The sequence below is a fragment of the Alosa sapidissima genome, chromosome 20 (assembly GCF_018492685.1).
Source record: "Alosa sapidissima isolate fAloSap1 chromosome 20, fAloSap1.pri, whole genome shotgun sequence".
NCBI lineage: Eukaryota > Metazoa > Chordata > Actinopteri > Clupeiformes > Clupeidae > Alosa > Alosa sapidissima.
The window spans coordinates 15,111,025-15,138,839 of NC_055976.1; the positions used below are offsets into that span (position 1 = coordinate 15,111,025).

The 27,815-nt window shown below is 45.2% G+C and overlaps 1 protein-coding gene across 1 annotated transcript in view; it reads right to left on the reverse strand.

Annotated features, from left to right (window-relative positions):
* The window catches only part of fat2 (FAT atypical cadherin 2), a 56,227-nt gene that overhangs the window by 23,043 nt on the left and 5,369 nt on the right, over positions 1 to 27,815 (reverse strand). The window contains exons 2-15 of the mRNA XM_042073928.1: positions 23,982 to 27,274; positions 22,966 to 23,277; positions 19,988 to 20,046; positions 19,047 to 19,358; positions 18,625 to 18,835; positions 16,085 to 16,224; positions 14,985 to 15,260; positions 14,415 to 14,625; positions 9,974 to 14,011; positions 8,765 to 8,961; positions 8,125 to 8,278; positions 6,717 to 6,950; positions 3,375 to 3,764; positions 1 to 150 (exon numbers count right to left, since the gene is read on the reverse strand). The exon at positions 1 to 150 is cut by the window's left edge and continues 62 nt beyond it. Coding sequence (XP_041929862.1) covers positions 1 to 150; positions 3,375 to 3,764; positions 6,717 to 6,950; positions 8,125 to 8,278; positions 8,765 to 8,961; positions 9,974 to 14,011; positions 14,415 to 14,625; positions 14,985 to 15,260; positions 16,085 to 16,224; positions 18,625 to 18,835; positions 19,047 to 19,358; positions 19,988 to 20,046; positions 22,966 to 23,277; positions 23,982 to 27,261 — 9,964 coding nt within the window. The 5' untranslated portion in view covers positions 27,262 to 27,274. The remainder of the gene's footprint in view (positions 151 to 3,374; positions 3,765 to 6,716; positions 6,951 to 8,124; positions 8,279 to 8,764; positions 8,962 to 9,973; positions 14,012 to 14,414; positions 14,626 to 14,984; positions 15,261 to 16,084; positions 16,225 to 18,624; positions 18,836 to 19,046; positions 19,359 to 19,987; positions 20,047 to 22,965; positions 23,278 to 23,981; positions 27,275 to 27,815) is intronic.

Consider the following 27,815-nt stretch of genomic DNA (forward strand, 5'->3'; position numbering starts at 1 on the left):
CAAAGACCGGTGCATTGTCGTTGACGTCGGTGACGTTGATGATCACCATGGTGACGTCGCTGAGCGAGGACCGGGCCCGGGAGCCTTCCACTGACAGGTAGTACTCGTGGCACAACTCAAAGTCCAGAGACTCGCTCACCCACAGCACACCTGCATCACACACACAAACACACACACACACACACACACACACACACACACACACACACACACACACACACACACATCAAAACATACTCCACACAGGCTGAAGGTATGACACTTTTTGACAGCTTTCAAATGGCATATCAGCACAACCACCTGCAAAAGACATCAGGGTTGTCAAGGAAGCAGTTTGATATAATTTAACCTTTAAAAGGTTAAATTTAGGTCACTATGTAGGAAAGTTTGTCGGAGGAAGACAAACTGGCAACTGAACACACAGTAAACTTGCAAGTGGCAGGTCTGCTGTGATTTGAGTAGAACTGGATGCAAACCAATGCACAATAAAGAGCCAACCCTCAAAGGCAATTAGAAGAGAGTCTCTCTTAGTGGAGAAGAGGTTTGGAACAGGAGTGTGACCTAGAGTATAATCAGTCTTAAGGAGGAAGGAGGATAACAGGGCATGACTTTGATGGAACACCAATCCAGACATAAATATTTAAATAGAAATAGTAAAAAAAAAACACTTTAAGACTTCTTTGAGCCCTTATTAGAAATGTACTGGAAAAGGCTTTACATCTTTCCTTCCAAATAAAAAACATTTTGTCTGCCTCTCTAGTCTGTTTTTTTTGTTGTTGTTGTGGTTGGTGTTGTTGCTATTTTCGCACTCAGTCATTCAAATTGGAGAGACACTAGAAAATTGGCGGCGCTGGCGCCAAGGATCACGTCGGTGGAGGCGCGCGCAAAGCGCATCGGTGTGTTATCGGCGGCGGCACACTGCCTGGCAGTCCGCTGGCATTTAAGGGTCCCGGCTTTGAGGGCTGCGCCAGTGTGGCGCTGAATACGGGCTGATTGGGCTGTGAGAGCCGTATCGCGACAGGCCCCGCGCGGGGACGGTCGAGAGGATTTGCTCGCTGCAGCGTGGGCTTAGCCGTTGGCTTTCTCTTTCTCTCTCTCCCTCTCTCTCTCTAACTCTGTAGCGCTGTCTCTTTCTCCTCATAATTTCTGTCTTACCCTGTTGCTTTCACCAGTTTTGTTCTTTTCATTCTCTTAAACATCTGCTTATTTCTCTTCTCTTTCCTTTTTTTATTACACTCAACTTTAGTTGTTCTTTCACACATTATATTTCCTTTATCTCTCTCTTTCCCTCTGTGCCTTTTATATTTTGACATATTATTTTGCTATTAAGATTTAATATACACTACCGTTCAAAAGTTTGGGGTCACTTAGAAATGTCCTTGTTTTCATAATTAATGTAAATGACTGTTATAGAAAGAAATGGCTGATCTTTAATGCAATATACAGATGCCCATTATCAGCAACCATTCATCCAGTGTTCCAAAGGCACATTCTGTTTACTAACCTGATATCATTTTAAAAGGCTAACTGAGAAAACACTAGAAACCCCTTTTGCAATTATGCAAGCACATAATGTAATCTGAAAATGCTGCCCTGATTAAAAACAATGCAACTGATCTCAGCTGGTATTCTGTCTATAATGGAGAGGAATAGAAATGTGTAAGTGATCCCAAACTTTTGACCGGCAGTGTATATCACACAAGTCTGAATAAAAATGCAACAATACATCCCTGAAACTATATACTGTGGATTATTCTGGACATGTTGGACGTTCTAAATTTTTTTTGTACACACCAATTGCCGCCCCCGGCAAGATGCTTCACTAGTGGCCATTCGCACATCTGCCACTGGCACTGGGAGGCATTTTAAGGGGGTTAAGCAGTCCTATGTGATACAACAATTTCAATAGGATCCAGCTGGCAATTTAACTGTGCCTATGAGGTCGCTGCAGGCAAGTGTTCCACTGACTCGTTTGTTTTGAACAAAACCAAAACCTGACTGGTATATCAGCGTTGCATTAAGAGGAAAAAGCTAATTAGACCCTTGGAAAACATGAGCCAGATAAGATGTTAAACTATGACACCTACTGGAAGACATGATCCCTAATACATTCTGAGCGCCACAACAACTCTTCCTTCCACACAGGCAGGCAAAGCACACACCAATACATCTCTCTACGGCTTCAAGTTCTAGCAATACTATCAGCTGTTGTCTTTTATGTTCTAAGCAAACACCATATAAAAGTGCACGCTTTTTTTGGAAGGGGGAAGAAGGATTGAGTCATTATAAACACAGAAAGCGAGGGAACATTTTTGTTTCAAGCTTAGGTCTGCTCTTGAAGATAATAACGTCTGGACTGGAAGAGAGGGAAAGAGAGAGGGGGAAAAAATGCACTTTGTTCATTCGACACAAGAGTATAACCAACTATGGAGCCTGCCGATAGCTTCTAGAAGTGAAAGTACTTCTAAATTACCAATTGATTTTCCACGACAAATGCCTAGTAGCCACCAGCGCATACCAGTGTGTCTTGTTTGACAGCTAATAAAGAGATTGGGCTCAATCCAGTAAGAGAGGCAGGCGGGCGGGCGGGTGGCGGTGGTGTCGACGTCGGCCCTGGGTGCCGGCGATAAAGTGCCACAGAAGGCGGAGAGCGATCGTGATGAAAGGGAGAAGACAAACAAACGAGTGAGCGCAAGCTCCAGTGGTTTCCACAAACGTGCTCACACAGGCAGGCAGGCAGGCAGGAGGGCGAGCGAACTTACACACACACACACACATACGCACACACACACACACCAGTTTGACTGCTAAGAAAGGGAGCTTGTCACACGCTTGAAGAGTCACTGCCCCTCTGACCGACATGATTAAAGAAGAAAATCTTGTGTCTCTGTTCTGATTGCAACACACTGTTTGTTGGTTTTTGGCATGGTAACATTCGTTTATGGCACATACAGGGTCAGTGGGGTTTATTTTACCAAAGCTCAGTAGTAGGGCTGTTTAGAGGATGCCTGCAGGCTGGCAGTGATGTGCACAACAGTTAACGTATGTCTTTCATCAGTACCAGGAAGCTGAACGTGAGAACCAGCCATTGCAGGCACCTGCCCACCTTGTTTATTATTTGAGTTGCAGGAAGATAAGTCCCCTGTACGTATTTTGTTTTCTTTTTTTCTTCAACTTAAAGGACCACTTCTAACCAACTACATGCTCAGACTGATAAAAAAAAAGTTATTTTCCTCTCAACATTCTTCAAATCCTTTCATTGGCTTTTGATGTTGAAGCTCATGGGCAAGACAGAAAGTTAACAAAGACAGAGGCTGTTATATGGTGAATCGGCTGGTTACAAAAACAAAATTTCATCCAGTTCCAAGGCCTACCTGTCTGAGGGTTGATCTGAAATCTTCCACCTTCATTCCCAGAGATGATAGAGTACTTGACCGGTTTGCTGGCCATTTCATCTCTTGTGTGCGCGGACACGCTGAACACCTCCGTTCCCACAGCGATGGACTCTGGGACAGAGGTGCTGTACTCGGAGCTGGCAAACACGGGCTGGTAGTCACTGAGGTCCACCTTGTTGACTGTTACCGTGATGAACGAGGACAGGTGGCGGGGCAGGCCGCGGTCGGTGGCCTTGACCTTCAGCTCGAAAGTTGACTGACTCTCGTCCGTCAGGGGTCTCTCCAGGCGAAGGACCCCAGAGATTTCGTCCAGCGAGAAGAAGCTACTGTCCGGCCCCTGGAGAGAGTACCTCACCTCCGAGTTTATTCCTGAAACAAAAAACGTTGACAAATATTTGTACTTGTACAAATTTCATTACAAATTTAACAACCATTACGATTAAAAAGTGTCATCCATCAATCCTCCCACAGTGACCTGTAATTGAAGATGTAGGAGATATCTAAGCTTGACCGTCAATCACATTACACACCCTCCTACCATGCCCATGATGCAACGTGATGATAGCTAGTTTAGTATTAAGAACCAATTAGCTGAATTTGACAAAAAGTGCAGTACCAAAGAAATGTTATGTAATCAGTTTCATCTCACTGTGGGATCCTTCTAGACTGTGTCCTGCTAAAGATCATTCAACAGAGCCCATTATCCACCATCTATTTAAACAGTCTCAGAGGGAGGGTGCTCTAACAACTCTTTTATTAAAACTAGCCACTGCCTTAAGAGCAAACACAGCAAAAAAAATCAGTATCTTCAAATGTGTCACCGCTGTCAAGCCTGGACATGTACACACGGGCATAATGCGCATTTGTATTTAACACGCGTTTTAAGGTGTTGGTGGTTTCAGAGTTTTCAAAAAGCTAAGGTGTTAGTGGTTATTTTCAGCCTTATTGTTTCTTCTTTTCAAAGGAGGAGTGTAGAGAGGGGGATATTTTAAAAGAACACAAGATAAAGGTGAAGAGGGATGCGAAAATGGCCTGGAGGCTCTGGGATGTCACAACATGTTCCCACACATCAACAGGAGTGGCCTTGTCACTCCCTGATTGAGCATTTCAGCTCAGAGAGTCAATCCCAGATCAAACAAGTGCTGCTCAACACTCTTTCTCCCCCCTTTTGTGGCTACTCTGCACGCGAAAGTGAAAAGTAATTAAGACAGGGTTCCTACACATTTTGCATTTCAAAATTCCATACTTTTTCCATACTCAAATTTCCAAACTTCTCGGTAGATTTTTCTGACCATATTCTCGACATTGCGGCCACTTCTTGTTTGGGATAACTCGGTGAAAACAAAGGTATGGACAACTGAAGTGAATTAAAAAATGACACTTAATATTCGTCCATTTACAGTAGCTGGGTCATTTTTAGTTGTATCTTAGTTGTATCATAGTTGTATCTTGACGATGGGGACTGACAGTTAAGCTACACAACAGTAGGAATGGTTCATTATAACCTGAGTGAAGTGATTAGTACTGCAAATGCAATAGTCTGGAAACACAAATATTTCTCCATACCCTTTTTTCTTTTTTCCATACTTATCCAGACCTGGAAATTACTCAAATCAAATTCCATACTTCTCCAGGTTTTCCATACTGCGTAGGAACTCTGTTAAGATGGGATAATAATAAAGGATCTTCACACCGATGACATCTCTGCTTCAGTTAGGCCTTGCTTGTTCAGTATCGCTGAGAGTGAAAGTCTAAGAGTGTTTGGACATGAAGCAAACCAAGCAATTGCTTGGGGCCCCGAGCTGGCCAGGGGCCCCAAGACAACGACTGGTTAAAAATAAAATGCAACGACAAACTGTGAGCGCCCCTTTGATAGTCAATGCAGTAAAGTGCAACGACACTGTTACCGGCAATACCGGGATCCCCCTCAAGGGGGCCCCTCTCAGTAGTCGCTGACAGCAGCCAGCCAGCCAGCCAGGTTTGTGGTCTCTGCTGCTGCCGCGAAAACAAGAACAAGTGTGTGAAGTGACAAGAAAAAACAAGATAGTGGTAAGTGATAAATTACACTGGATAAAATAGCTCTACTTGTCTTGTACAAATGGTGTAATGTCGCAGCAGGAAGGCTAGCCTAGCAAAAATTTTTTATGTTAACTACCTGCCTGACGGCCCATGCTGCTTGTAACAAACTACAACAGTTAGCGCAACTTTTTTTTCGAACGGACGGAATATGGTTACATACTGTAATATGTTTATTAACGGGATAAGGAAGACGCAGATCTGTTCCAGAATCACTGTTTATCGTATTTAATGACAACATTGCTATAGCTTTGTAATAGGTTTTGATGAAAGTGGCATAGCTTCTCTGCTATACTAACTATTCGACCGTGATAATCTTCTATTTACCAAATGGGGGTTAGGAAAACCACACGATAAATTCCATGCATCAAAGCAGACTGGAACATTCATGTCTAGTAGTATTCATGCACGCCAGCTGTTTACTGTCTTTAAAGCATCAGGTGCGTCTGTCTAATTCTCAAACAGCAGAATGCTTAAATGCTATGTTAAGCTACAAGTAGGCCTAGGTCAATGTATAACATTAGCTTGGGATGTTTTTACAGTAAGCATTGGTAGTTGTGAAAGCTGCTGCATTCCTTCTAAATATCAAAATATGGAAATGCTAACATATCTTTTCTTTCTCCCTCAAGGTGCTTTGCTTAAATTTCTCAGCCCTCAGGCTCTTCCTAAGGATACCTCCACTAATGAAGATGGCCTGAAAGGTTAATCTTATGTGTGTGTGTGTGTGTATGTACTTGTATTTATGTTGGATTTTTAAATTGCTATACAACCTGCACTCTTTATAGTTTGAACAATGCATCCTTTTTCTGCATAAGATGGCAGTGTTTTATTTTCTCATTGCACTGTCAAAATTTTGTATTTATATAAACTGTGGGTGAACTTAAACTGTATGGCTATGCGGTGGTTCCTGTAGGCTTTGCGTGCGGTGGGGGGGGGGGGGGGGGGGGGCTCCATGTCCATTTTGCTTGGGGCCCCCAAATTCCTTGAAACGGCCCTGATGGTGCAGAAAAGAAAATGTCTTCCAGGCACTTTTGATAACAAGGCTCAGTGGCTGTGAGGGGGCTTTGAAAGTAAATATTACTTATGTGAATCATGGGCTTGTTATGTGTAACACTGCGACTGTAACGAGGCTGATGTTTTTCATCATCGCTTAACCATAACGGCGAAGGTACGGGCAACACGTACTGCACATGTTGCGAGATGCTCGTTGGACATGGTGCCACTATCAGAGCTTTTAGCGCGTACCTGTATCAGGGTCCCTGGCGTACATCACGGCGATGGGCGTCCTGACGGTGGTGTTGTCGAACACGGTGATCTCGTAGTGGCTGGTGGAGAAGCGGGGCGGGTTGTCGTTTATGTCCTGCACCATGAGCAAGATGTCGGCTTGACAGGAGCGGCCGCCGCCGTCCGTGGCCTTCACCACCAGGTCGTACTCAGACTCCTGCTCCCGGTCCAGCGCTGCCATTGTGAACAGCTCCCCTTGAATCAGAATCAGAATCAGATTTATTTGGTGTCAGTACACACAAGGAATTGCTCTAGCAGTACAGACAATTATATTGACCATATACCAGTGGTTCTCAAACATTTCACAATGAGTACCACCACGGAAGACAATTGGGCATCCAAGTACCACCATTATGACTTATTAAAATACAGTAGCCAATTTTGCTACATATTTTACATTGTATATACTGTTTTGCCTTGTTTTTCTCTCTTTTTCCAAGAAAGACAAAAATACCTAACCTAACTAGTTTGAATTTAACTTTGGTGATCATGTGGTTAACAATATTTTAATACATATATTTTGAAGTGATTATTTTGTCTTTATGAAAAAACGTCTTGGAGTGCCCTGACAGAGAGTCCTTGTACCACCAGTGGTACCCGTACCACAGTTTAAGAACCACTGTCATATACAATACACTATAGACAATATACAAAAACAATATAGAAAATGGGCTGACTATAACATATACTAACACATTCATTTGAAGTCATGACCCCATGCTTTGTTTTTATTATTATTATTTTTAATTTGTATTATTATTATTCATTTTGTCTTTAATTATTCTTCATGTTTGTTTATTGTTAATGTGGTCACACATTCCCCCCTGTGGCTCATGGTCGCTGTTGGAGGTGTAGTGATGTGGTTACATGCAGGTTTGGGAAAATGCTGTGTTTAGTAAAAGATGAAAGCCTGTAGTTAAAACAAATAATGAGTAATTTGAATATTCCTGCTTGACGCTTTACGGTCCTGATTTCTCGTTTGTTTAACCATCATCAAAAATGCAGGGATTTTGTTTTGTTTTGTGCTCTATGCTTATAATATTTCACCAAATAGTTTCTTTGCTGGTGCTTGACGGATCACTCCAATCTAGGCAACCTGATAAGCCATATCTGGAAGATGCCCTCTTCTGATATTATGCACAGGGCATAGATCAGGGTCGATGACAGATCTTCTTAACAAGAAAAGCATAATATGATTGATGAGGGCAAAGAAAAATTCCAATCCTCTCAGTGAGAGTTTTTTCTCAAAAGCTGCCCTGTCTTACTGTGTGTGTATGTGTGTGTGTGTGTGTGTGTCACCATTCAGATGCTATCGGAAACTTAACGTCCTTGAGGGAGAGCTAGACAAACATTGTGAGTGTGTGTTTACCTGTCCTCTGGTTCAGGTGGAACTTGTCAGCATTGTGTCCATGAAGGGTGAAGGAGATCTGTCCGTTGGTGCCGATGTCGGGGTCAGACGCAGACACCTTAAGAATGAAACGGCCCGACGGGAAGTTCTCCATAACAGCTTCGGTGTAGAGCAACTGCACACACACACACACACACAAAAAAACACCAGTTGAGGAGTTGAAGTTAAAGAGTTAAAGTTCTTATTTGTTTGATTTCATGTTGGGTTGTGTGGCTCATATGCTGAGATTGCACAAATCATTTCGGTTTACAAGATTATACAAGATCATACATGCTAACAAAATTATGCAAGATCATAAAAGACAATACAAACTCTTGCAGACCATTTGCAAAAATAAGTCAAAATAATCCTTTCCATCATGTTGTGAAGTTACGCAATTAAAGGAACCTGTTTTTCCGAGTGTCTTTTGTTTACACGCAAATGACACAAACTGGCGTAAGATGGCGGATTGCCTCAGAGCCCTAGAGTCAGACAAGCGAAGCTGCTGGGCCCATGGGGGTGTTTGAGGAAGGATTGTGATGTCGTTACTCCAAGGGGAGTGCCTCACATCGGAGCCGGGCAGCAGAGAACACAATAGAGTGCGCAGGAGGAGCAGTCTTACCTGCTCGCACAAAGGACTGTTGTCGTTGATGTCCAGCACGTGGACGTCCACAGTGGTGGTGTCCTGAGATCGTCCGTCCGTGGCGACGACCCGCAGGCTGTGTTTGTCTTGGGCTTCCCTGTCCAGAGCGCCTTTGAGAACGACTCTCCACTCCTCACCGTCGATTTCCACAGAGAACAGGCCAAGTGGGTCTCCATCTGAATGTGTCAGGGATGACACATGGTGATAATGAGTAAAACAAAACAGAGGGGGAATTAAAAATAAAAACAACATAAGTAACATAACAATAACAGACAGTAAACAGACAGTAAAACAGATAAAAACAACTATCAGCTCATTAACAAACAAAGTTACTCTTCCATTGTTGTCTACTTTTTAACCACAACTGGAAGGTATGTTGAAATTCCTGTATGTGTGTGTGTGTTGTGTGTTCAATAATAATAATATAAGAACCCTAAAATTACAATGCTTAACTCATCTTACTTTTTTATTATAACAGGATTTTCTTGTTTATTCAGTGCACCCTGTCTATAAAGAGCATTAGCATGTCAGCAAGAAGAAAGGGCATCATACGTCTAAGGCCTGTAAAATTGCCTAATGCTTAATCATAAAAATATAATATTATAATTGTCCTCTAACGAAAAACCATCAGGACAACATAAGTAGCAAAAACTTAATGGAGACTAATTTGAGTTTGCAAAGCATATTTGTTAATGACTTTTCTCCACAATTGTTACTTGCACTGTTACTTTAATCTGTTTAAAAGTTAAACAGTCTCGGGAAATGCAGAGCCTCTCCTCTCAGGTGTATCTGCTATGGGTTTTATGATATTCCACATTTTATAGCAGCACTTAGTTGTCAAAATGATCTACTACTACTATTCAGAATCAATTCGTTTTACTCTCCATGTGATTTCCCAACGGAATCGTAAGTCATCATAATTCAATAAAAGTGGTGGCTTACAGTCTACTTGAGCAACAGAAAAATAGTTACTTACTTAAGACTTATTTAGGATACCTCAGTGCAATGTTAAATATGTCCTAGATATACTTTCAAGAGTGCAGTAATAGCTGTCTTTTAGTTACAATACCTACGCTTAACCCCTTCAGAAGCATTTATATCAAAATTTGAAGAAAAACTAATATAACATCCATGTTACAAATTAATGTGATATACATTTTAGGCCATACCAACCAGACCCACCCTTACCTGTTATATAACATGTGACCTGGCGGTGCTCTGCCGTGATGTCCAGATCTGAGGTGGACAGGGTTGCAATGACTTCCCCCGGCCGGCTGTTCTCCATGACAGAGCCCTGGTACAACTCCTCGGTGAACCGGGGCGGGTTGTCGTTGTCGTCCGTGATCATCACCTCCACCAGGGCCGAGGAGGAGAGTTTGACCTTGCCGCCGTGGTCGGTGGCCACCACGTAGAAGCGGTACATCTGCTTGCTCTCACAGTCCATCTCTGTTAGTGTGGTGATCCAGCCGCTCTCGCTGTCGATGGCGAAGGTGTCGCCCATTTCCTCCGGCTCCACGTGGTACGTCACCTGCCCGTTGTCGCCTGTGTCGGGGTCGTTGGCCGTCACCTGGATGACCGTGGTGCCCACCGGCATGTTCTCCGCCAAGAAGGCCTGGTACGGGTCAGCTTCGAACGAGGGCTCATTGTCGTTCACGTCCTGGACTTGGATGCTGACGGATACCAGGGAAGCCACGTCGGTGCCGTTGTGGTTGCCCTGCGCCATGACGTCGATCTGGTACCATTTGGTTCTCTCATGGTCGATGCTCTTTTGGACCACTAGAGTGCCACTCTCCTCATCCACAGCGAACACTTGGTCCTTGTTGCTCTCGATGGTGTTGCCCTCCACTAAGCTGTATATGAGTGGCATGTCGCCGTCGGCACGCACTGTGCCCACCTCTGTGCCCAGGGGGAGATCTTCAGCTGCGGTGAAAGTGTACAGCGGCTCGGTGAACTGTGGTAAGGGCACCTCAGGTGACACCACTTTCACCTGCACGGGCACTGTGGTGTTGTAGAACGGCACGCTGCTGTCTCGCGCTTTCACCTTAAAGTTGAAGATCTTGTTCTCCATATCGACCAGGCTCTCCTTGACGCTAACCACCCCGGTGAAGGGATTAATCTCGATCACGTCCTCCGTCACCTCCTCTGCTTCGTCAATAGTGTAGGTGACATCTGCGTTCTTGCCATCGTCTGCGTCGTAAGCCATTATCTGAATGACCGGGGCACCTTTATTGACTGTGGACTGAATGGAAACCTGGTATTCTGAGGCTTTAAACTGTGGGGGATTGTCATTCTCGTCCGTCAGGATTATCTTCACTGTGCAAAATGCCACTCTCCCCCCTCCATCTTTCGCCATTACCTTGATGGCGATCACTCTCTGCAATGGGTTTTCTCTGTCCAGTGGCTGTGATGTCATAATTTGTCCCTCCTGGTCTATGGAGAATGTCTCGTCGGCAAGCTTATTGATAATTGTGTAGTCGACGCTGCCGTAAGGCCCGTCGTCTGGATCGATTGCGGCCAGACGGATCACACGGGTGCCTGGCTCAGCGTTTTCTGCAAGCTCAGCCTCATATATGTTCTGGCTGAAATAAGGGTTGTGCCTGTTGTTGTTAATCATGTCGATGTTCACCGGGGCCGTCTTTTGAAATACGCCGTCTGACACAGCCACTGTGAGGTTGTAAAAAGGGTCCAAGTTTCTCTTGCAGACGTTTGAAAAAGAGATGACCCCTGATGATTCATTGATGGAAAAGTACCTGTTCTCATTCCCTGAGAGAATCTTGTACTGGAGGTCTGTGCTGTCAGGATCCGAGGCCTGAATTTTGACCACTATGTGCCCACAGGTGGCCATTTCGTCCAGAGAGGCGCTGTAATGGGTCTTTGTAAAGTCAGGCGGGTTGTCATTGACGTCGGTCACGTTGACCAGAATGTAGGCCTCACTGCTGAGAGACGGGGAGCCACTATCTGTCGCTCTTATCTTCAGGAGGAAGTGCTGAGTGGTCTCAAAGTCCAGCTCCTGTGACATTATCAGGAAGCCACTCTGCGGGTCAATCTCAAAAAACTCGGTCTCGTTTTTGCCTGTGCCCAGTAACTCGTAAGTGATATCCTTATTTGACCCAGAGTCAGCATCCGTGGCAGTGATCTGTGCCACAGAGGTGCCTGCCGGCAGCCCCTCTAGCACACGTGCTTCGTATGTGTGCTTCTGAAACACGGGGGAGTTGTCGTTCACATCTTCCACCTCGACTTCCACTCTGGCCTCGGCAAAAGTGCCCATTACGGAGTCTGTCGCTCGCACCGTAAGCAGGTACATCGCTTGCGTCTCATAGTCCAGGAAATCTGTGACACTGAGCACTCCCGTTTTGAAGTCGACGTGGAATTTGTTGGTAACGTTCTCCTCCTCCAGGTTGTAGATGAGGCGATAGCCCTCAGGGTTGCGTGCCTGAACGTGCAAGATCGTGGTGAAGGGGGATATGTTTTCTGGCAATTTCAGTGGGTAGAACAGGCTCTGGAAGACAGGATGAGATCGGTTCCTCACTTGAACATTAAGTTCTGCGGCAGCGCTGTAACTCGGTTCTCCCTCATCGGACGCCAGCACAGTGAGAACGTATTTATTCAGAGACTCAAAGTCCAGGGGCCGCAGAAGTGACACATCTCCAAGATAAGGGTCAATCCTGAAGAGCTCAAAGTCATCTTCAAGCATAAAAATGACCGATCCATTCTCGCCCACGTCTGCATCGCTGGCCATCACCTGGAATAGGACATCGCCAGGTTCGGTCTCCTCCGAGATGGTCAACGAATGGGGCAGATTTGAGAAAACAGGTACGTTGTCATTTATGTCATCGATATAAACCTTAACTTGGGTGATCGCTCTACGTGGTGGAGTTCTCGTGTCCCTCACCTCAACCACCAGGTCATACTCGTCCTGCTCTTCACGGTCAAAGGGGACGCCTGTGGTATGCAGAACTCCAGAGGACTCGATGATGGTAAACTTATCCCCGCCGTTAAGCACTTTGTAGGCGACTGGCTCATTTAGGTAGCCACCGGCCGCTCTGAGTACAGCCAAAGTTTTCACAAACGTTACATTTTCCAAAACAGTGTCCACCTGGACCCGCTCCTCAAATTTCAGACTGGACGTGGTCATGTTGGTGATGTTTACCTGGACGGTCGCTGTGTCTTTGTACAAGCCATCAGAGGCCATGACTTTTAGCTGACTGTGAGTTTGGATGCCAGACACATCACTAATAGAGATGACACCAGATGAGGGATGAATGGCAAAGTTCTTATCAGAATTGCCTTCAATCAAACTATAGGTCACCTCGGAATCCGCATCATGGGCCATTACCTGGATGACTTCCATGTCTTTGAAGAGAGGGAATTCAATGAAGGAGTTATATGAGGGGGCTGTGAATTTGGGAGGACAGTCATTATAGTCCAAGACCTGGATGACAACCTTGGCTGGTGTCTCTGCCAATAGCGAGGGCTCCCCTGAGTCTCTGACTTGGATTGTTAAGTGAAACTCTGGAGTAGACTCATAGTCAATGGAGGATATGAGAGAAATCGTCCCCATGTTGGGGTCCACTCTGAACACTTTCTTGGCCTCTGGCTCCAGGATCTGGAAAACGAGCAGGGCATTGGAGTCCTTGTCTGCGTCGCTGGCCCTGATCACCAGAGGGGAGTTGTTCTCCCCGATAACCATGGCGTTGATGTGAGCAGCCTCGCTAATCTGTCCACGGTAACTCCTGTGCAGGAAAGCAGGCGGGTTATCATTCTCATCCACGACGTACAGGTGCACAGTCGCATCAGACGAGGTTCCTGCAGACGTGGTGGCTCGCACCTGGAGGCGATACGAGGCGCACATCTCGTAATCCAACCACGTCTGGACGGAGATGAGACCCGAGTAGGAATTGATGTGGAAAGTTCCATTATGATCGCCTTCTCGGATGCTGTACTGAAGGGCCAGGGGACTTTGTGCAGAGACCGAGACCACGGGAGAGCCGGGCAGACTGGCCTCACTGATCTCAGTGAAGTACTCCTCCGAGAGGAATCTGGGGGGGGTGAGGTCGGAGAGGGTAATGTGGACAGTGACGGGGCAGAGGTCACTGCGCTGAGGGAAGCCCTGGTCGGTGGCTTTGACGGTGAGGTGGTACTGCTCCTGCAGCGTGTTGGCTAAAGACTTTGCTACACTTATAGTTCCTGTGCCCTGGTCAATGTCAAAGGCCCCGTCACCATTTCCTAGAGAGAAAGAGGAATGAAAGAAAAATCAGTTACAGTATGCTGTGTGTACATGTGTATATATGTGTGTGTGTGTGTGTGTGCATGTGTGTGTATGTGTGTGTGTGTGTGTGGGGGGGGGGGGGGGCAGATATTTTGAGTGTGTGTGTTTCTGTGTGGAGACAGAGAAGAAGAGAGACTTATTGTGAATGTGTATGTGTTTTTTTAAACTTATTCATCATAATTACTTTGCCTATATTGTATGAGCCTCACGGCTCATATTCAATTATCTCTGATTATACCTGTGCACCCACATCTGCACTGACACACATGCAGACGGGAAATGATTTATAGTTGGAAAAACTTTTTTGCTTTTCAATCAGGCCTTATTAACCTCTTCCCCGTGGTCCACAGTATATCTTACCGGAATGAAAAGAGTAGACTATCTCAGCGTTGCTTCCGGTGTCTTTATCCAGCGCCTTAACTTGCAGAACTTCAGTGCCCGTAAGAGCCAAATTAGCAACGCTGCCTTCGTAGCGAGAACTCGTGAAGGTCGGGGTGTGGTCGTTGCAGTCTTCTACATGGATCAAGGCTCTAACAAAGTTTCTTTTCGGTGGGATCTCCTGATCTCGAACCTTCACAAGAGGAGAGCAGGAAATGTAGCGTTCATTGTTATTCAACAGTCTAACGCTCACCTGAAACAACTGTCTGAATCATATCCTGTGACTCATCATGACGCTCCTCTGTGTCATGAAGATTGAATAAAGTTGTTTATGTTAATAACAGGTCATGAAACGGATACATGTTAGGACTAAAATGTGGAGATTTATTACATTAGTCCATAACAGGAAACTTAAAATGAAATGTTAGTTTTTCTTCATTTCAAATAAACATTTTAATGTGAAGCCCAACTCTAGACTGTGGCAGAAAAATATACTACTACTCTATTACTACTAATGCTACTACTACTATTACTAATACTAATAATATTTACCATAATGGTCAGTATGTGCAGGGGCAGCGCCTCGAAGTCCAGCTGTTCGGTCATGACCAGCACTCCGCTCCGAGGGTCCAGCTGAAAGTGGCGGCCGCTGTCTGGGTGGACGCTGTTGTGGATGGAGTAGAGGAGTCGGCTGTTGATGTCGGCGTCCTGTGCGCTCACCTGCAGAATCTCCTTCCAAGGCGCCGTATCCTCAGGGACCCTCACCTCGTACAGATCCTTCTGGAAGACTGGACGGTGCTCGTTCATGTCCACAACGCGAATGTAGGCCTGAGGGAGGAGGGGGCAGCAGATCATGTGGATGTTTGAGCATTCTGCACAAACCAGTTTTGGTGCTCAGTGTACATTGTATACACAATACACAGCTGATTTGACTGAAAGAGATTTGGTTTTTGGTTTTGTTAATGATAATAGACTGCTGGGTTGGAGGAATGTGATTTGCATTTGAGTTTAGTTCATGGGAAAGTGTCTGTGCAACGTGACTTGATAAACTTCCAGTGATAACAGTCTGATGCCAGCTGCAGTCCACATCAAACACCCTATTCAAACTATTAAGGAAGAAATACACAGAGAATTACAGATGCTGAAGGATGACTTGGCCTCAAATGGCATTTGCAGTAACTTTTTCCTACTGAGATTAAAAAAAACTTTAGAGACTAAATAAGAGATTATAAATTAGGTGAAAAAAAGTTCAATTCAGCATTGTTAATGTTGTTGTATTTTATTTAATACGTGAGTTGTTTAGTATGGGTAGGATTGATTATAATGTTATTGTTATACTGTTATTGTTCATTTCTACATATTTCATAGTGCAATAAAACCTAGTCTTTGTATGTATAAATGTAGGAAATGTATGTAATCTATGAAATAGAATGGATTTTGAATCCTTTAAAAAAATTATGCCAAACTCAGTGCTTGCCTTTTACCCTTTTCATGTGGACTACATTAATGAGAATAGCCTCAGAGCTCATTGTAAACGCTTGTTGTTTTTAAAGGCCAGCTGTGCAAAACTGTGTGTTTATGTGCTTGTGGGAAGCCATCGAGTGAATGACACTTTGCAAAATAGCTCTGTCGTGAGCACCCCGTGTTGTCACCTGGGTTGTGATGGTCTGCGAGCCGTCTGTCACGCTCACAGTCAGATTGTAGTTGGATCTCTTCCCCGCATCCAGGCGCCGAGCGACCACGATGCTGCCCGTGTTCGTATCGATGTCGAAATCCTGATCGTCGTCACCGCCTGTGCAGGAGATAGTGGGAAGATTGTTAGTATCAGTGCCTCCATGTTCTCAGTAGACTTGAGAGAGCAAAGACAACAATATCTCTCTTATCACTGCACGACAGTTTTTAAGTGGGACCCACATGGATTGATGGGGAGCTGAGTGACTACATTTGTGTACTTCAACAGAAGTATGCATGGGTGTAGGCCAAACAGAGACATGTCGACTGATTTCACTGACCCTTTAATTAAAGGTATGCGACAAGTGACAAGACAGACCAAAGAGCTGTGTGTGTGTGTGTGTGGTGTGTGTGTGTGTGTTTGTGTGTGTGGTGTGCATGCATATGCATGTATGTGTCTGTGGGTAGGTGTGTCTGTGACTGTGTTTGTGTGCACCAGAATGCTTGTCCTAAAGATCTCTGATCTCTGACAACATGCCATACCACCAACACACACACATACACATATTCCCATTCATAGCCCGCATCTTCCCTTTATTCATCCGTAAAAGGCAGCCGTACAAAACCTTTACTTTGTCATTAAATGCCCATGAATTCTTCATCCTTGTCATGAAAGCTACGTCAGCCCTTCCGCTCTCCTGCTCAGTCTTGTGCGAAGTAGTCATGACAGAAGAACAAGGTCACTTCAAAAGCCCAGCCCCCTGTGCCGAATTGTACCGGAGAAACAACAACAATTGTTTAAGGGGAAACATTTGGCAGTGGCGCGGCCAGAACAGACGTCTGAGACGGTTAGGGGTAAACTCATGCCTGCTACGGCAGATGGTGTTTATAGACAAGTCCCACCTTTTTTTTCTTTCTTTTTTTTTTAAAGACTGCGTATGCTTATGCATTTCCATAACATGTCTGTGTCCGTCCACTCCTGTACATCAGTGCTGCTTTAGCTGCTTTGCTTTTGGGATGTCAGGACGCATGAAAGAGACCCTCTGGCAGCTTTGTTTTAGCTGGCCACTTTCAGTAATGTTTGCTTTTGGCTGCACAAAAGCAAAGCCCTCCCGAAATCCCGTGGCAGTGAATCCGTGTGACAGATAAGGCGGTATCGATGAAAGGTTCTTTGGAGAACAGAGAAGAAAGCGGGTTTGTTTGAGGACCATCTTTAGTTGAATGTGTTTATAATCGATATTTAATTGAGTTACCGAGCTGGATGTTTGTAATAGAACCCCACTCTATAAGTCGGCAGTGTGAGAGAGAGATGAATGCATCTCAACCCTTCGGGCAAAGCCATGGCGGAAAATTGCTTATCTGCCGAGCAACTCGGGGTGTGAAAAAAAAAAAAGGAATTTGATACAATTGTGCCAGCAGACTTCATATACAGACCAACAGCCTTCAGAGTTGCATGGCAGCTTGACTCTACTTGACTAAGTGTGAATTTAAGTGGGCTGTATCAAAAGGGGGGCTTTTCTCTGGGTGAGATAACACATTTCATACAAAAGCCATTAACATTCAACCCCACACATGTCCAAGGGTTCATGCTAAGCACAATAATGTATAGCCACTTATCAAGACAAGGCCATTCAGTTTTTTCTCTTTCTTTCTTATGATGCATTTTCAACCTACAAAACATCCAGCTACCTGCCAACCACCTTCGCTCCTCAACGGTAGTGCAATTCTAAGGATGGATGGGTTTGTGTTTGGCTGCTTGGTTGTGTGAAGACGTGTAAGGTAGAGAGAGTGACCTGAGGGGGTCACGGGGTGCAGAGTGAAGGTCATACGAAGTGATTAACCACAGGGCACAGCTCTGAGACACCAGTGACCCTGGCAGGGCCCAGCAAAAACACACGCACACACACACAAAGCTCCTGTATGACCACACACACACACACCAACAAAATATTCCTGCATCTCTCTCACACACACGCACACACACAGCTCTGAGACACAATTGACCCACTGAAGTTCCTGGAGACGGATTGTAGATCTGTCGGAGCAAGGAGAGCCTCCAGGGCTCTGGCCTGTCATCACAAACACACACACACACACACAAACACACACATCCCTCTACCTTCAAACCTGGGGTAAAAGTCTACACCCTCCGGCTAAGAAGTAACCTTCCACAAACAGGTCACTGGCAGGATGGATAGCACTTGACATGCCCAGTTATCCATCTGTACAAGCCATTTGTTATTGTGTGCAGTGTGTTTGTACTCACTGCATTTCACTATGCATGTGTACAGTATAAACTACATACATATGAGACTTTTTCTTATTTATTAACATACATTTTTTTCATCATTGTAATATTACTAAAAATGAAAGCCTATGATGTCTTATCTTTTATGTGTCTTGTCTGATGTGGGAAGCACCTTCTAAGAAATGCTTAATATGTGAGTTCTGTGTGAACCATTTGTTAACATGTGATGAATACAGGTCAAGAGGTCAAACTATCCTATTATTTTTAACGTACCGGTGATGTCAAACCAGAGCAGATTGGATGTGATCTCTGTACTTATGATCCCGACCATGTGGGAGACAGGGTCCGTTTCCATTACAGCGAAGGTGAAGTGGGCCTCGTCGAAGGCCAGCGGCTCGGGGCTGGGGTTGGGGGTGGCCAGCCACTCAATGTCCAGGCGGGCCGTGGACGTCCGTACGGGACTCCCGTGATCACTGGCTTTGATCTGCAGCACAAGAGGGTTGAATGGAAAAAGTGAAAGAGGAGCTCTCAAGAGCCTCTACAATCACCCATGATGCATCACATTTCACATGTGGGGAAATGCTGCACACCCAAGCATTTACACACACACACACACACACACACACACACACACACTATAGTAAATAGCATTCGGCCACAATTGATTTTCTTGGCAATTTGAACATTCCTCATACCGTGAGGATGGTGTAGTTGCCTTGAGAGAAGTCCCCTCTGGAGGACACTACTCCAGTAATTGGGTGAATCTCAAATCGGCCCTTTTGGTTGTCCTGGAGACTGTACGTGATCATCCCATTGGGGCCCTCGTCGTTGTCGCGGGCAACCATCCGGTACACTTCCTGTGGACTGTCGTTGCCACGACGCTGCGGGAGCCGGACCTGAAAGATCTTGTGGCTGAAAAGGGGGCTGTTGTCATTCTCGTCCTTCACCCGGATGACCACGGAGGCCGTGGAGCGCAGAGGCGGGCTGCCATTATCTGACACGATCACCTGGATAAAACAGACAGACAGAGAAGGAGTGAGAGAGACAGAGAGAGAAAAAAAAAAGAGAGAGAGAGAGAGAGAGAGAGAGAGAGAGATCAACACACCAGAGAGAGAGAGGTAAACAGAGAGAGAAAGAGAGAGAGAGAGAGAGAGAATGACACAAATTGAAATAGAACATAGTTTAGAACACCATCAGAGCCAAGAAGACGTATACAGCTGTCAAACAAACTCTGAGTGATGACAGGAGAGAAGATGCTGAAGAAAAGGGCAGAAGCCAGGCCACCGTGACACAAATGAGTCAGTGATGGGAGTCAAAAGGACTCTGTCAATGGGGATAAAAACCTCCATTGAAATAAAACACCTCCATTGATCACCACTGCTCTAGTGCTTTAAGTCACAATGTCAACTTTTATACAAATCCTATTGACTGCATGGCTATACACAGACCTTAGTAGTCATTGCTGAATTATTGATACACTACTGTGCACAAACACATATGTTAGTCATGCTGAATGGAGGCGATTTGCAGGTGCAACTGTGAATGTAAATACTTGCTCAGATTGATACACTGTTTAAGGATATTAGACAGGGGATGGATTATGTTCTATTTTATGTCAGCCAGAAAAGGAGCTTACCTCAATGATATGCTCCGCTTTTTGTTCTCGGTCCAGCGCAGTGAGGGAAGTGATCACACCTTGATGAACAAATACACACACACACACACACACACACACACAGGAAGAACAGGCAGGGTGATCAATGGCCAAACTCTCGCTAGGATGGCACACCTGTTTCAGTGCCCCAGGCTGTCCATTCCCCCCTCCCCCCCATAAATCCCTGGCTTTTTTAGCACTGTTTATACAGGTTCACTGCTTGCATAAGGGCCTCTGGAGAAAAACAGGAGTAAAGACAGAGGGAGGAAGGAGAAAAAGCAATTTTTTATGAAGTCCACAAAGATGCCCTGCCCGGGACATCACCGGGGGGGAAAGAGAGAGAGAGGCCTCTCGTTTTGCCAGGAGAGAACTAATCATGGAGTTGCTAAGAAACAGACTTTGTGACAGGGACCAACAGGGACCTCGGTTGGTAAAAGCACCCAAAAGTGAGTAAATTAGAATTAAGGTTGATGGGGATGGGGTGGGGTGTGGTAGGGTAAGTTTCTCTTGTTTTGTAAGGACAGGTTTAGCAAGACTTTTAATTCTGTCAACAGACAGTGTCAAAAAGAAGGGGAAAAGGGAAGATAGACTGTTTCTCCAGAGAATGGCGCCCATTAACCATGCCGACCGTAAACACTCGAGGGTGTTGTTCCAATCAGGGGCAGACAGCAGGAGGGAAGACACCTACAGGGTGAGCTGTGTTTTTTTACGACACTCCCAAGCAACCCCGCAGAGCTTTTATGGCCACCTCTATTTGGCCAAGCCATTGAGCCAGAGTCGTTTTAGAAAGTGTGTTTATGACATTAACATCCACCTGGAGAGCAGCAGCAGTAGGAGGAGCAGAGGTTCCCTAGGCCTGGGATACACTTCCTTTTTGACCAAGCATTACGCAACGCATTACACAGCAGGCTGCGCTGTGAACGAAACCCTGCTTCAGTACTACATGCACACGTGTTACTATAATAATAATAATAATAATAATAATAATAATAATAATGATAATAATAATGAGCTTTATTTATTTGCCACTCAAAATGCTTTACATTTGGAGCATTTAACACAATAATAGAGAAGAAATTATGATAATACAAGCAATCACACTGGAGGTGTTCACTTGAGAGCCAACCACAGACTTTAGACCCAGAGTTGTGAATAAAGCCGCTCTTGCATGCTCATGTAGAGTCACATACTGTGCCTATACAATCGCCACTATTGCATTTTGCGAATGTGAGGGCATGCACGACCAGCACACCAAACTGCAGGATACGCGTGGCAGCCATGATGGATATTTGATGTGAAAATATATAGGATTATGTGAAACATTAAATCTCCATACTGCCATGCTCATGTGTGTGTATGTGAGTCACCTTTAATCCCTTTATTGATTTTTTTCTATTCTTAAGTGAGATGGCTACTGTTTACTGTTTAAGTGAAACCATCATGTATTTTAGTGAGGAATGATTAATGATGTCGGTCTGTTTTCTTAAAGGGACACCAGGCAACGTTTTTGTGTTAATTACTCATCTTCATAAGTCGGTATATGGTTAAATGACTCATTACAGGGCGAATGAAGACTCTCTCGCCCGCCCCTACTGCCTGTAGGAAGAATATCCCGCTTGCAAGTTCAGTGTATCGTACCCGCCGACCGAAGCAGTTTCAGTTTACATCCTGCATTCACAGCACAGAGGCAGACTAACGAAACGCTAAAGATTGTTGCAAACGTGTGTATAATGGCAGAGCCGGCGAAGAAGCAACGAAAACTCTTGACGGAAGATGCAAAGAAAAGGAAAAGAGCTTCAGACCGAGCGAGGGGGAGTTTCGTAGAGAAAAAGCATCAGGCTTGCCTGGTGTCCCTTTAAGACAGAAGCTCTCTTGACTCATCCATTAGTCAGATTGTCTTGTTCAGGCAGGTATTAGGTAGGAGCACAGTATCAGCACGAAGATCGAGATCAGACCTGACCTGTTAATTAATCTCTCTCTATTTTTTTGTTTTGTTTTTGTTTCACAAAGCTTCACATGGAAAGAGCAAGAGGAAGCCTTTGTATCCAAAATAGACTGGAAAAAAACAGTTGTTCATGGAGTCAACCAAACCAGCAGTATTTGAAGATAAGTCTGTGACTCTTTTCTTTCATTCCCTGCTCACTGCAGACGCTCTGGCTTCTCTGCAGCCTTTGATAAAAAAAAATGGGCCACACAGTGAAAGTGGCCTCTCTCAGAGCTGAATATGTTGCTTCTGAAGGTTGATTCAGCGTGTTAAAAGTGCACTCCCTGTAGTCTCTCGTCCCTTCAGCTTCAAGATGAACCACCTTTCCCTCTCCGTAATCCCTGAGCACTGCCCTCGGGCAAGGCCGACACGACAACAAAGCAGTGGGAGGCTGAGGACGAGGACGGACAAGTACAAACTTGCGACACAGGTTAATGTCGCCCTAATTTTCGCTGGTACACTTCAAAGGCAGAGGACCAAACTGCCTTGTCTGCTTCGGCGAGGGACAGAGAAGAAGAGCTCAGAAAAGCGTCTGTTTAGGGTTACACATTCAAAGGTCTTTAAGGAGCTTTTCCGTAAGAAGCCAAAACACCACACCCAAAGCCATAATAATGATAATCTGATCAAATTTTGTTTACATGTATTTAAAAGTTACATTGTGCCCTGTAACTTATTTAGTGGCACACCTCTGTGAAGATAGGGAGTGTGTCTGGACTCGCTGGATGGATTTGAATGCACCAGCAAGTGAGGATCAACTGGGATCATCTGTTTCTTAAGGATTAAAGGAGAATATTTTCTAACACAGAGCTTGTAAAACATGAAGTGAAAAATAAAACCACCAAGTCAATATGAGCTCTAAATGCACAGTGACGATTCAGTGCACCCTACGTGTGAACTTATCACCTGTCCAATTAAAGAAGGCCCTTTGTCATGCATGTCAGTCAGTGTTCTTGTAATCGGCTCTAATTCACCGTACCTGTTGTAGAGTTAATGGCAAAGTATGTGCGCTGGGACTCTAAGATCTGGTAGACCAGCTTGTTCTCGGAGGACTTGTCCACGTCGGTGGCGGACACCTGGAGCACAGACAGGTCCGGAGGCTGGTTTTCCTGGATTGACGCAAAGTAGATGGCCTGGGACAGCTCCGGAGGGTTGTCGTTAACGTCCAAAACCTCCAGATAGACCTCTGCCCAGGACGCCAGTGGGACGGTGCCTAAGTCTGTGGCGTAGACAGTCAGCCAATAGTGAGTGACTGTTTCTCTGTCCAGCGTGTCCACAGTCTGAATTACACCTGTAAGAATAAGACGGAAAAATAAGAAATGAGAAGAAGGAAAAGAAGAAAACATTAAAAAACAAAAATGTATGTTGTTATTAAAATAATATAGAAATAATAAGTATATATTAAATAAGTAATATAAACATAAAAAGGCAATGAAGAAATTCCACTGTGTTTACAGGTATATATAATTTAATACTATGCAGGGTTTGAAACATCCTTGAATCAATAATTGCACTATGAGCAGCATAACAGAAATATTATCATACAAACAATTTATGATTTTGTTTATTGAAAAAAAAAAAAAAAACAATAATAAAAAAAAAAATAAATAACAAACAATTTATGATTCTTCCATTAAAATAATATAAATTAAAATGAAGGATAAACGAGTAAAGGGTCCTCTGTGCATTCATAATATGAGTTATTGCAGCACTCCACTACCATAATCCTTCACTTACTGGATACTAAATAGGCACTCAGGATGTTGCTGCATGTATAATATGTGAGGTCTGGAGGATCAAGTAGCATGAAATTTGTTCATCAACTTGAAAGCGTAAAACATCAGGCATCCATCAACCAAAACATGCGTATGAAAGTAAACACAAAAATCCCTCAAGGGTTTCTTCTTTTCAGTTCCAACTTTCATCAGATAAGTGCATAGAAAAGAACTTATCCATTATATAACTATGCACAAAAAAAGAAGTACATGCACGTACCTGTCTCCTCGTCGACAGTGAAGACTCCCAGGCCTGAACCGTCATGGATGAAGTATCTGACGACTCCATCTCTGCCTACATCCTTGTCAGCAGCTGTCACAGTCAAAACAGACGTTCCTGCCACTGCATCCTCCATCACATGTGCCGTGTAGACAAACTCTGTAAAGGCCGGGCTGTTCAGGTTTTCGTTGACGTCCAGGACCTCCACCTCGATGAAACAGGAGGAGGAGAGTGATCGGGGCAGGCCATGGTCGACTGCGCGGACGGTGAGGTTGTACATCTGTTTCCTCTCGAAGTCCATCTCCTTCTCCAATGTCAGGGAGCCCGTGGCCGTGTCCAGGAAGAAGATCCCGTTCTCATTGTTCTTCAGGTTATAGCTGATTAGCCCTCCAGGCCCTGAATCCAGGTCATGGATCTCAACCCACAAAAGCACTGTTCCCACAGGCACATCTTCAGGGACCTTAATCCTGTACACTTTGGGAGCAAATCTGGGAGGATTATCATTAACGTCTTCCAACACCACCACAAAATCCATCAGTGAGAAGAGCTGAGGGTCCTCTTTGGCCTGATCCTTAGCCTCCACCCTCAGGTCATGCCTGGGCATGATCTCTCTGTCCAGTCGCCCGGTGACACTCACCTCACCAGTCTCCTCATTAATCTGAAATAAATCTGTTTGTGTCAACAGAGAATACCTAACGATTCCATTGTCAGCCATGTCGAAATCTACGGCCTGTGCTTTAAAGATACTTGAGTCTACTTCAGCATTTTCTGGAATGTTTATGATGTATCTGGACTGCTCAAACAGTGGTGGGTTGTCGTTAACATCTAAAATATTCACAGCCAGAAACTTCCACACTGAGTTCTGTGGTGTGCCAAGATCATAGACTGTTATATTTAGAATGTAAAACTCCTTGGTCTCTCTGTCTAGTGGGCAAATTAGACGCAGCTCTCCAGAGTGGATATCCACTGCAAAGCACCCATTCTCATTTCCATTTGGGATGGCGTAGACAAGCTCACCATTAAAGCCTGTGTCATTGTCCGTGGCCTTGATGTGAAGGACAGTTGTGTTGATTTGAGTGTTCTCCCTGACATCAATGGTGCTGGGAGTGCCTGAAGCAAACTTTGGAGAGTGACGGTTGATGATGTGGACATCTGAGAACGACTCGTCTTCTTGTGCAGACAGCACCGGCCTGATAGATTCAATTAGCTTATCTGTCAGCTGTTTGAAAACTCCAGTTTCCTGGCAATGCATAACAGCCTCTTTGACTTTGCTCGTTATGCTGACAGTGACTGCGGTGGGGTCGGAGCTGTACTTGCCGTCAGTTGCGATAATTTTCAGCGTGTATGACAATGGTTTGATCCCCTCCTCCTCCTCCTCCTCCACAGGAATGGGTTTGGCCAGACTAATGACCCCGGTCGTGGGGTTAATTTCAAACAGATTGTCATCATTGCCAAATGCGATGCCATACTTGACCTGGAGCAGCTCGTCCAGGTCGACAGCGGACAGGCCCTCCCCGATACTGCTCCCGACAGGGAGGTCCAGAGGGATGGAGGCGTTGCAGTTGACCACCTCAAACAGAGGGGCGTTGTCGTTTATGTTGCTCATGGTGACGGTGACCTCCACCTCGCTCACGTGACTGAAGGGCCTGCCGCTGTCGGTGGCCCAGACGCGGAGATGATACCTGCGCTTCATCACCTCGTAATCCAGCTCCTCCGTGGTCACTATCATGCCGGTGAACGGGTCAATGGTGAACGGAAGCGGGCCAGTGTTCGCGATGGCGTATGTCACGAACCCGTTGTTGTCCTGGTCGACGTCTATCGCGGTAATGGACAAGACACTGGTTCCTATGGGGACGTTTTCGGGGAGACTGGCTTGATAAGATGGAAGGGTGAAAATAGGGACGTTGTCATTTTCGTCAGTGACATCAATAATTACACGAGCCTCAGCCTGACCCTGATTTAAGGTCACGATTAAGTCATGCCGAGACTTTTTCTCAAAGTCAAGTGTCTCTGATGTCACGATAACACCAGTTTTGGCATTCATGTGAAATTTACGACCGTCCGAACCACTTTTCAAGTGATATGTAATATTTGGAAGTATTTGGTTTGCTGTAACTCTAACTACATGACTTTTAGCTGGAGCAAATTCACTGAGGGTTGTATAATACACATCCTGTTCAAATTTCAATGGCATGACTTGTGGTGAGGGAATATGTATTTCCTGTTTTGGACTAAGTAGAGGAGGATTGTTCCTGTCCTTTGCTTGAAGAGTTAAATTCAGTCCATATGTGTTTTCTGACCAGTTAATTCTTTTGGTTGATATAACTTGGAAGTCACTCCCTTGTACATTGGATGGAATAATCTGGAAATACTGTTGGGGGTCTCCTGAAACAATGCTCAAGGTCTCGATCTGACGTAGTTCAGGCTTGATCTGAATGTCAATGGTGACTTTGTCACTGTCTATTTCAGGTCCCTTGATTGAGACGGCGGTGACCAGTGGAAAACTGGCTGTGACCTTCTTCACCGTCACAATTACCCGTGCATCGTTGGCGTACTTCTGCACTCCAGAGATTTTCTTTGTCCTATCCTCGGCCAAAACCTTCAACTCGTACTTGTCTCTCCGACTGGCGTCCAGCTTCTTGACAAGCGTGATGACCCCAGTAAAAGGATCGACTGCGAACGGATGGTTCCTGGTGGAAAATGAGTAATAGAAGTCCGCATTGATGCCAAGATCTGCATCGGTCGCGCTGACTTTAGCTATGCTCGTTTTCAGCGGCGTGTCTTCTTTGATTGCCACGTTGTACGACGCGGGGTAGAAGAGCGGCTTGAGGTCATTGGTGTCGAGGACTTGGATTGAAACCTTCGTCCAGGCCTGGTAGTTGTGCGTGCTCTCGACAGCTTCCACGGTGACCGTGTACACATCCCGCACCTCTCGGTTCAGCACTGCCGAGTGTCCGCCCCGCGTTTTGATCCGCAGGAAGCAGAAGTCTCCCACGCTGACCTCCTCCGCCATGAAGAGTTCATCGTCGTCACCCGCGACGAGACTATACTTGAGGTCCCAGAAGGGATCCGCCACCACGATGCCCATTCGGATGGGACTCTGCACGTACGTCCTGGGGGCGGAGTTCTCGTGGATGGTGGCATTGTAGAGATGGTGGGTGAACCTCAGCGGAGAGCTGTTCTTATCCTTGTCCAAGCCTGCCTCGCATCCGGCCACTGTCAGCAGAACCACCCACAGGCGGAGCAGAGAGCTGCCTTGGATGGCACCCATTTTTGGCATCTCTTCAGGGAACCTAAGAAGTAGAAGGGAGGAGGAGGGAGGAAAGGAGGGAGGGAGAGGGGGAAACAATGGAGTGGAGGAGGGAGGTGGTAAGGGGGGAAGGGTTTGCAGAAAGGAGGGAGATAAAATAAAAACCAGAAGTTAAATGATTTCAGACATAATTGCCATAACCTCATGTAAGGCATTTATTTCTTCCATAACTTACAAGAAAATCATTACAATAACAATCTCTGCCAAACGGTCTCTGCCATTTTGCAACAAATTGGTTTTGGTGCAACATAGTTGTAAATTGTATGAACACAAATATTCTGCCGCAAACATTCTCACCCACACCCACACATACACATACAGTACACACACACACACACACACACACACACACACACACACACACAGGGAGAGATGAAGAGAGAGAGAGAGAGACAGATAGAGAGAGAGAGACAGAGAGAGTTCTTTGCTCATACACAGTGAAAGGCTGTATTGAGGTATGCGGCCTCCTGTTCTAACATGCCTTGACAAAAGCAAGCAATACATTGTTTAAGCCTGAAAATAGT